This window comes from Ziziphus jujuba, chromosome 1 (genome assembly GCF_031755915.1).
Source record: "Ziziphus jujuba cultivar Dongzao chromosome 1, ASM3175591v1".
In the NCBI taxonomy this organism is placed as follows: domain Eukaryota; kingdom Viridiplantae; phylum Streptophyta; class Magnoliopsida; order Rosales; family Rhamnaceae; genus Ziziphus; species Ziziphus jujuba.
The window spans coordinates 21,659,107-21,669,313 of NC_083379.1; the positions used below are offsets into that span (position 1 = coordinate 21,659,107).

General features: G+C 31.5%; 1 protein-coding gene across 2 annotated transcripts; it reads right to left on the reverse strand.

Annotated features, from left to right (window-relative positions):
- Positions 1–5,985: 5,985 nt before the first annotated feature.
- On the reverse strand, positions 5,986–10,207 carry LOC107424004 (monothiol glutaredoxin-S17). Of its 2 annotated transcripts, none has more exons than XM_048462265.2 (4): positions 10,035–10,207; positions 9,478–9,696; positions 9,286–9,360; positions 5,986–7,424 (listed from the first exon to the last, which is right to left on the reverse strand). In XM_048462265.2, the coding sequence occupies exons 2-4, from the start codon at positions 9,646–9,648 to the stop codon at positions 6,192–6,194; spliced, it is 1,479 nt and encodes a 492-aa protein (XP_048318222.1). In that variant the 5' UTR covers positions 9,649–9,696; positions 10,035–10,207; the 3' UTR covers positions 5,986–6,191. The 2 variants fall into 2 exon arrangements, with proteins under 2 accessions (XP_048318222.1, XP_015889181.1); XM_016033695.3 differs by having other exon boundaries at positions 9,478–9,664; positions 10,035–10,206.

Genomic DNA, 10,207 nt, shown 5'->3' on the forward strand with positions numbered 1-10,207 from the left:
ATCTGAGCATGCCCAGTGGTGGTTTTGGTTGAAATTTAGCAGTCAAGGTTGCTATGACGTTGGTAACAATGCTGGCTAGGGTGTGTGAATAGTGCTAGCCAGAAAACAGGTAAAATCAACATGACTCGGTTGAGTTGGAAACTAGTCAGGTCAGATCAGGTTCCAGGGTTTACAGAGGTTTTGGGGGACTCTTTGGGTATTTTATGAATTGTTTAATGAAAGTATAGTTCCCCCTATATTTATAGACCCTTGGGTACTAACAAACAAAAGTCCTGAATTGGGTTGGACACCAATATAATACTAATATTTTAAAATTTTTTTTTTCAAAATGATAACTTTTTAACTGTAGTTTGAAATTAGACGTGTGACCAGTGTATGAACCCATATCGATGAACCCTATGCAATGGTATAAAAGTCAAATAAAAAATCCATCTCCAAAGAAAAGTCAAATTTAATCCCACTTAAAAGTCCAATTTGGTCAAACTTTGTTAACCTTGGTTAAACCACCAAAAATTTCAAATTCTAGTTATTTTCTCAAGACAGATCATTACATGAGCCCACATCAAAGAATATAATAGTTAAAGCCCAAGAGCAAAGCTACCTAAGTCTACACGAAGAGTCAAAAACGACATTCTTATCGGATGGACTAAAACAACACCATTTTACATTAAGGTTTCCTCTTCAACCTTAATTCCATGATTGGCTATATGGTCTAGCCCATTATGGTTAGGAACCACATGGTAGAGCCTATAAATACATTATTTTGATCCTCATTAAAGATAAATCACAGAAAAACCCTAAAAGCTTTTGTGTTCAAACACATTTTTGAATTGAGCGTTAAAATGTCTTTAGTCAGCACCACACAAGTGCCCCAAAAACGTTCAGATTTTTCTATATTTGGGTTTTCCAAGTTAGTGCATTAACAACTATAAAAGCCTAAAAAGGAGAGAAAAACAAGGAAAAACAATAATATGGTCAAATATGATGATAAAGAAAGATTGGAGAAACTATACATGCTTTGGCACTTTGCTCCCTAAACCACCCCCTTCTTTCTTTCTTTTTTTTATTTTTTTTTCTGTTAACTTTTTAATTGACTTCTCATATGATTAGCACATGGGGCAAAAATGAGAGTGCAAAGTGCAATCCTATATAGTTTAGGATACAAAATGGAAAAAATTTTAAATAAAAAAATTAATGAAAGATTAATAAACGTTTTTCATTTAAAAGAGTTACTAATCTTTTAATAATTTAATAAAGTTTAAAAGGAATGTAAATGTGTTCTTTGAAAAAATAAGAAAATAATAATATCTAAATAATAGAGGTTAAAAAAATAGACTTATAAAAAAAAAAAGTAATTTAAGTATTATAAAATCTAAAAGAAAACTTGGAAAGATTATTTTTATAAAATATGTTATTTGATTTATTTTATATATATATTTTATTTATATTTATTATTTAAAAAAAATACTTCTAAGATTTTCTAATATGCATTTTTTTTAAAGTTTACTTTTCAAAAACAAAAAAAGACTTTTTCAATGCTTGTTTAAATTTTTAATTGTTATTTATGTTTTTTAATTTCTGTTTTATTTTAAAAAAGATTAAATAATAATTTGTACATTTATAAAGATCCTAAGTATACATATATATATATATATATATAGAGAGAGAGAGAGAGAGAGAGAAAAAGAGCCATAAAAAAGTGACAAGGTATTTATAAAATCTAAAAAACTTGGAAATTATTATTATGAAATATGTTATTTTATTTATTACATGTATTATATATATATATATATATATATATATATATATATATAGATATTTATTTAAGAAAGAAGGTACTTATAAGATTTCTGATATGTATATTTATTATAAATTTTTACTTTTCCAAAAAAAATTAATGCATGTTCAATTTTTTTATAGGTCATTATTTATTTATTTTTCTAGGATATCTATTATATATATAAAATTTTCATTTTTTGTTTTTGAAAAATCATATTTTAGTTTTTTTTTTTTCAAACTTTTTAAAGATATAATAGTATTATTTAATTATTTTTATATTTAATTAAATTTTTATTTGAAACTTTTTGCACTTTATACTCTAAATTATAGGAAATTGCATTTCGTACTCTCTCATTTTTTGCCCCATGTGCCAGTCATGTTACAAGTATGTTAAAAAGTTAACAAAACAAACAAACAAACAAACAAAAAAAAAAAAACATGGTACAAGGTGCAAAGAAAAGTGAAATTTAATGTGTACAATGCCCCAAAAAAAAAAAAAAAATTAAGATGCAAAATGCCAGAAAATATATAATTTAGAATCCATTGGTGTTAATATCCCGAAAATTTATTAACATGTTAATTTGTCAATTATAATTTATTTTTAATGTATCATATTAATGTATATGTAAATTACGATACGGAAGCCTATTAAAGGCGAAACATTCTGATATTCCACATACCAATTTCTAATAACTCTTTATATTCTTAAAGTCTCTCAATATTATAGTTTTATTTTATTGGTTCTTTGGATGATGTGATATTTTGACATGGCTTCATCATCCAACTGTGAACATGCTCTTAGAGAATTTAGTTGCTAGCTTTGAAATCGTATTTTAAAATCTTTATAGACTGCAATAAGCTGTATGAGGAAGCTACAAAAATGAGGAAGCTACAAAAGCTTAGCAGCTTTAGATGTGCTTCACCAAACAAAGTTTGTTTTTCTATTCCTAGTCGTTTATTGTTATTATTATTATTTTTTTTTACAAATATATTATTTTCCTACTTTATATTTTAACTATTTTAGAGTACTAAATACTTTATCAACTGTGACTTCTTTACATAGAGAGGCTAGTTGACAAGCCCCCCAAAGTGACAGAATATGCATTAATACAGACACTGCGTGTTCTACAGATAAATCAGCTATAGCATTCATAGCTAAAGATGTCAAAGGTAAGGTTCTGTTGCTTGCAGCTAAGCCCTTGCAACCGGTGAGAGCTGATATTGCTGAGCTCAAAGCTATTGAATGGGCTACAACTATAGCTGAGAAGTTTTCTTGGAAAGAGGTGGATTGGCACTGCGATGCTTAATCCATGGTTAACCAGTTGAAAGACTCTTCTAAGCCTTGCGAATGGGACTCATGGAATTTAGTTAAATCTCTCAAAGCTAAACTGAAAGGTAACAATTGGACAGATTCTTGGATCCCAAGACAGGCTAACAAATGTGCTGACCTAGCCGCCAAGGTAGCCTTGAAGGACGATGCACAACCTTATTTTGTTCCAATGTCAATATATGTAACTGCCCAGACATTATCTAGAACAAAATCCTCATAGAGGAAAGGGCTGCTGTACCATGGGGTAAACCGGTTGTTTCTGGTTTCCCTTTCCCCTTTTGTGCTTAATGCAGTTTACATTACCACCCCACCCCCCAAAAAAAGAAAAAAAGAAAAAAAAAGAAAAGAAAACTATTTATATTTCACAAAGTGTCCTAGGGGCGAGCGTATGATAAAGCATGTAAAGTAGTTCATCTAGTTTAGTAACGAAGTTTCTTGCTTAGGAGATAGACTTTACTATGCTGAAATTCTAAGAGTTCAAGGCTAAATGTTCTAAAAAGGTCCTTGAGAGTTACCTTTAAATATGGTAAGTGGTTTTCCCTCAAAAAGGTTCATGAGAGTTGCCTTTAAATATGGATGAGTGGGTTTCCCTCTAATCCAAGAAAAAGAGCTTTGTTGAAAAAAATAAAAGAGAAAAGTTTGTCATGTTGGTGGTTAAAGAGGTATAGGATGAAAGACAAGATCCGCTTAATAAATTCTTTATAGATGTTTCCCTCTTTGTAAATTCCTCATGGATGTTACCCTCTTCACTTACGATGTCATGTATTTGTACATAAATCTTGGCCAGTATTTTTATATGCAAACTTTGCAGTGCATGAAGGTTGCCTTCTCTGTACATGTGGAGAAAGACTGGAAAGCCAACCATACAGTGGTAAGGAGATTGTCGAGTTCGATTGGTGATAAAAGGTAGTGTTGAAAACGTTGAAGCCTTAGTAGGATCAATGAGGATTGTTATATCAGTGAACATAAAGATGGTGACGCTTTTAATGGCATGTATAAGAAAATGTAGTATAGAAATAAATAGGGTTTTGGATAGCATGAAAACTGAAAATATAGATGAAAATGAAGAAACAAAGAACATCCTTGCCATGGGGCAAAAGTAACTAAACTCACCATAATGCCTTACTGTACCTTTTCTATTCCATCATGATATTGGTTGCATTGCCTGTGAAGACACAAATAATGGCTAGCCAAAGGATGGCACTTCGTGTTGTCATATCGTGTTCATGTGAACCATTTAGTAATCGTGTCGAAATTACTCAACTAGTATCAATACATTTATTAATCATGTTAGAAATCTTCAACCCAAATACGTCCATTTAATAAACATATAACTTGAAACGACTTGTATAATCTGTTTATTAAATGAGTCAATTTAGGTTAACACGATCCATTTACATGAAATTGACTCATTTATACAAAATTGATCCGCTTACACGAAATTTATCCAATTAAATAAATTACATTGTTTAAATTGATTATTTCATATAAAATAAAAATAATTTTAGCATTAACTAATCCAAAATTAAAATATATATGTTAAACTATTATATAAGATTATTATATTATTATATTATAATAATCTTATATAATAGTTAAATATATATATATATATATATATAGATAATAAACCTAATACTACATTTATGAAAATAATATAAAAGAACTTTATTAATAATCATGTTTTTAATTTTCTACATCTCCAATACTTTTAGGCATATTAATTTTTATTTTTTTGATGTCCATAAATCCATATATATATATATATATTATAATATTATATTTAGGTAAATAAATATTATTTTTAATATTTTCCATTTTTTATTTAATAAAAAAATTAATAATACAACTTTAAATAGCGTTGTAATTTAATAATAAAAAAGTATTAGTTAAAATTTTATTAATGGTAAATTTAACATATTAAAGTTATAATTTAAACGGATTATAATTGTGTCGGATTGGATTGATATATTAATTAACATGTTTAGTTAAGCGGATCAATTTGAATCAATTTTGAGTTAAATGGGTTAATCCAAAATAGACACGTTTAATTAAACATGTAAGTTTGTCAATTCGAAATAGAAATATTTAATTAAATAGATCAATTTATCAATCCTAAATTAACACATTTAATAATCATATTGAACGGGTTGAACCGAATTTAACCTGAATCCATTTATAATAAACTAAAATCTGTTAACTTCGTAGTACTTTTGAATTGTATCACTGTATTATAACTTAAATTGCCACCTCTAAGCCAAGATGGCTAGAGTATAAATTTAATCATGGCAAACCATCTGTACGCCAAGATGAAAAATTGCAAGTTGACAAGCCGCATGATATTGATATTTATTTTATTCGTGCGAGTAAAGATCTTGCTCTGAACATAATATATATGTTAACTAAGATGAAAAATTGCAAGTTGACAAGGCTCCTGACATTGATATTTATTTTATTCGTGCGAATAAAGATCTTGCTCTGAACATAATGTATATGTTAGCGGATGCAGAAGCTGTGTTAAAATGTTTGGTTATTTATTTTTTATATTCAGTTTTGCATTTTTGCTTTCTTAATTCCTTACAAGTATACGCAGTGAAACTCAATGTTCTTTCAATCCTTGTTATCAAATTACCAAATCATCAATCCGTGTTATCAAATTCTCAAATCACTATTCCGATAAATTTTAGGTAAGACAGATTCTTAACAAAGGTTACCGTTTTGGAAAACAAGACCTACAATGAATAATCAAACCTAGTAAAATTAAAAAGAGCCAAATGCAACTTAGCATCTAAATGGGGCAAAATCCAATTCATACTTTCTTGAATGATTTGCATAACAGAAAAAGAACCAAAAGGAAAAATATAAAAACCATCAAAGAACCAAAAGGAAAAATGTAAAAACCATCAAACAGTGTAGTACATATATAACGTTTTGTCTGCAGACCTTTATCATACTAAAAGCTGTATCAAGTTGCTAAAATACTATTCTAAAGCAAACATTTGGAACATGTATAATGTCAATAGACATTCCAACACTAAATATGAAAATGAGCTCCAGAATTTCTGACAAAATAGTAAATGTTTTACTCTGACAGGGTAGATTTAAGTTCACCGTTGCTTTTCAACTCCAAAACGATATCACAACCTCCTATCAGCTCCCCTTTGTAGTAAAGCTGAGGAAAGGTTGGCCAGTTGGAGAAGACTTTAAGCCCCTGCCTCACTTCCTCATCAGTCAAAATATCAAAGGACCCAAAATTCAAACCCTCCTCTCTAAGGGCATTAACAACTTTGGAACTGAAACCACATCTAGGAGCGTCTGGTGTACCTTTCATGAAGAGCATTACAGGCGAAGAAATAATCAATTTCCTCAAACGATCTTCAAGAGTTTCTTTCTGAATAATCCCTTTCTCAGTTAAAACCTTGCCAAGTTCCCCACTTTTTTGCATCTCCAGTACAATGTCTGATCCACCAATTAGTTCACCCTTAATATATAGCTGGGGATAACTGGACCAGTTGGAATAAACCTTGAGCCCCTGACGGACTTCCTCGTCAGAAAGAATGTCATAACTATCAAAATCAACCTTTTCCTGCCTAAGGATTTCAACTACCTTCTGGCTAAACCCACACTTTGGTTCATCTGGTTTTCCCTTCATAAATAGCATAACTGGGTTTGTATTAATTAGGCTTGCAAGTCGAGAGGTTAGACTTGCACTCAAGCCATTAGTTTCTGAGATACCACCCTTTCCACTTCCAACTTCAGCGACTTTTGCTTGTTCAGGCTCACTTGGATTAATTCCATGGTCTATAAAAACTTCTTTTAATTCACCGCTCTCATGCATTGCAATTGCTATGTCACACCCACCAAGAAGCTCCCCTTTGCAATAGAGCTGAGGAAAGGTTGGCCAGTTAGAATACTTCTTTAACCCCTCACGAACTTCATTGTCCAATAGGATATCAAAACTACCAAATTTGACCTTTTCTTCCTTCAAAATATCAACAACTTTTCTGCTAAATCCACACCTAGGCTCTTCAGGGTTTCCTTTCATAAACAGCATTATTGGATGAGAATCAATCAGCTCTTGCAATCGCTTTTTCAATGCACTGGTAAGGCCAGTTTGGACTTTGTTTTCCACTTGGGAAGATCCATTTTCTTTTGCCAACTCTTTAACTGTCTCAAGGATCGTGGGTCCTGCAGCCATACCAAGGCTGGCAGGAGCAGCAGGTTCTCCAGCATGAATTGACCCAGCAACTTTGGCAACCTTATTGGCCAAACTAGATGGATCTGCCCCCTCCAATGTATCGACAGTCTTACCATCCTGACAAAAAAGAATGCATGTGGCTAAGCTAACATCAAATAAAAATAAAGGCTTATCAACTGCAGAATCTATTTCTCAGCAAAATGAAATAGTGAAGCAGCTCAGTAGCTATAAGGCAGCAAAATTAACAAAAACTCTATAATCCCCATTACATTTTTTCCCTAATAAACAATAAAGTCACTTTAGTGTCATAATTTGAAGCCCTCCATTTCAGTTAACATTAAAGGCAAGGCAAAACTGAGTGATACAGGTTCAAGTATCCGTACATCAGGAGCCTACTTGGATATCAAAGAGGCTCTATTACTTTACTGTTTGCCATATTATAGAGAATGATATTCATAGCTGATTACTTCATTAAAGGTGTAATAAGACATTGCATATTTGCTGGACTAAGGGTATAGTCTAGGGCCCTTAGACCTATGCATCTTATAGTGAATTCTTATGTTACTGAGATTTGTTGCAGTTTTTTTGCCTTGCATTGGAGTCCAGGGTATTCAATATATGCTATGTGATCTGTTCTTCCAACAAAGGACCAAAACTATTAAGCAATTATGCTCTTTGAACATCGTAAAAACTACATTAACATCATTCAACCCCCTCAATCTTGGACCCAATGTCCGCAAGGCCTTAATTAAATTTGCATAGCTTGTAGAGCAACCATCTCTTCTATGTGACTGATACCTATATGGCAATTCTATTTATAACTTTTTCCACAAATGTTTATGACTGCTTACGCTTGGTCAACTCAATCCATATAATTAAGGCGACAAGATAAATTTTGAGGTTTCTACTACATGATCCTGACTCCTGAGATAGTCTGCAAATAATAAGCTATAGTAAAACCATATCATCTCCCTCCCTACTCCATAAATTAGGGAAAACCTCTCTACCAGAACCAGGGATCTCTAACAGAAATCTTTCTTCATTGTAAATTTGTAATAAAAGCAATGAGTATATAGTCTAAGCATACTAAGAATAGCTGTCTCCATCTTAATTCTTCACTAAATACTTGGTGATTAGCTACAACCTTGTTTTAGGATAAATATAATATAAGCTCATAGCTTAAGCCATTAAGCTATGGGCAAAGAAAACATGAAAGAAAACTCAAAAAAAAAAAAAAAATATATATATATATATATATATATATATAAACTACGTGAACCTTTTTCCAAGTAACAATTCTGATAATGACCTCATGACATTGAGCCTAGGTGCATGCATAATGGAGAAGTTTCCAGAATTGTCTTATATATAGTTAACTATTCTCCAAAGAGTAAATCAACTAAGAAATGTTACTTAAGCAATAATACCACATGTTTACGTCATTATCTATGTAATCATCCAGAATATTACCCTTCCCCCAAACAAAAATGTACATAAATCATCCTATTTTCAAACAGACAAATTGTATATACAAAAATCTTCACAAACCAGTGATCCCTACTTAAAATATGCTTACAATTTCAGTTTATCATCTTTAAGAGGCAAGTTGATTCTACCAATGTACAATCATTGTAAGAAAGATGAGGAACTTTTTAAAAACAAAACGTCATCACAAACATCCATTTATGTGAAATAAACAGGTTGCCACTGCTATCATTGCATACTCCTCCTAAGCAATTCCACTCTTTTGACTTTTTTTGGTTTTGGGGTCCAAGTTTCTACTGCAAACTAAACGATTCAAACAACGTAGAGCTATATCAATAAATTTTCACCCTTTTCATTTTGCTTCAAAATTCTTAGCCTTACTATAGCATTTGAAAGCTACAATCTTTATGCACTTATAATTTATTAGAAAAATAATGCTAACAACTAGCGAAAATTAATTAAAAAAAAAAAAAAAAATCCACCACAATCATACCTTGGAGAAGATAAAGTAGGGTACGGCAGAAACCGAATAAGCCTCCGATATCTCAGGCTGTTCTTCAGCCTCAACCTATAACAACCAAACATATACCAATTCAGAAAGTTGAAAACAAACAAAAAGTACAAACAGAGAAAACCCAACAGGGAAAATGTAAAGAAAGACATACAAACTGAAAGAAATACGAACCCTTAAGAAATGGGCATGAGGGAAATCGGTGGAGAGATGGGCAAAGACTTGGTCCATATGCTTAGAAGCTTCACACCAGGAGGCCCAGAAATGCACGATGACCAGTGCTCCACTCCGGACAACGTTGTCCAACTCTCCTTTGGACTGAACATCCTTTACCGATCCACCCATTTTAAAATATGGTTCTCTAAAACCCACAAAAATAATCAGACACACCGACTGAAAAACCGGAGGAAGATTCAAAAACAAAAACACATAATAAAAACTAAAATTAAATAGAAATGAAAATAAAAATAAAATAAAGTTTTTTGTTTTGAAGCAGAGAAGAGATTGATCGACAGAGAAGGAAAATGAAAAAACAAAAAAACAAAAGTCGGTATTATAAATTAACAATACACAAATCAAAGTTATGTTTCAAATTTCAAACAAATAAATTTACTCAATCTTCACTCCACAATTATTCAACTTAATATTTTTAGATCTATAAATGTAAACTTTTAAAATTGAGTTTCGTTTAAAAACAAAAAAAAAAAAAAAACATCAGCGAAAGAGAGAACCTGAACGTTGCCGGAGGAAGACAACGACGATCTTCCTTCTTCGCTTGCAGTCTCGTGTCTCGAGGTTAGGTTATGTCGGGCCTTTTGTCCCTGAGGAGGGATAAAGTGTGCAACCTTGTCGCAAACTCCCTTTCTTTTTCAATGCCTTTTATCGGGGTATTAGCGCATGGACT

Excerpts from the sequence above, each read along its gene's own strand:
- LOC107424004 (XM_048462265.2), bottom strand. The coding sequence starts at position 9,648 with ATGGGTGGATCGGTAAAGGATGTTCAGTCCAAAGGAGAGTTGGACAAC. Across the intron at positions 9,361-9,477 it reads CTCATGCCCATTTCTTAAGG|GTTGAGGCTGAAGAACAGCC; the intron begins GTTCGTATTTCT and ends TGGTTGTTATAG. Across the intron at positions 7,425-9,285 it reads CCTACTTTATCTTCTCCAAG|GATGGTAAGACTGTCGATAC; the intron begins GTATGATTGTGG and ends CTTTTTTGTCAG.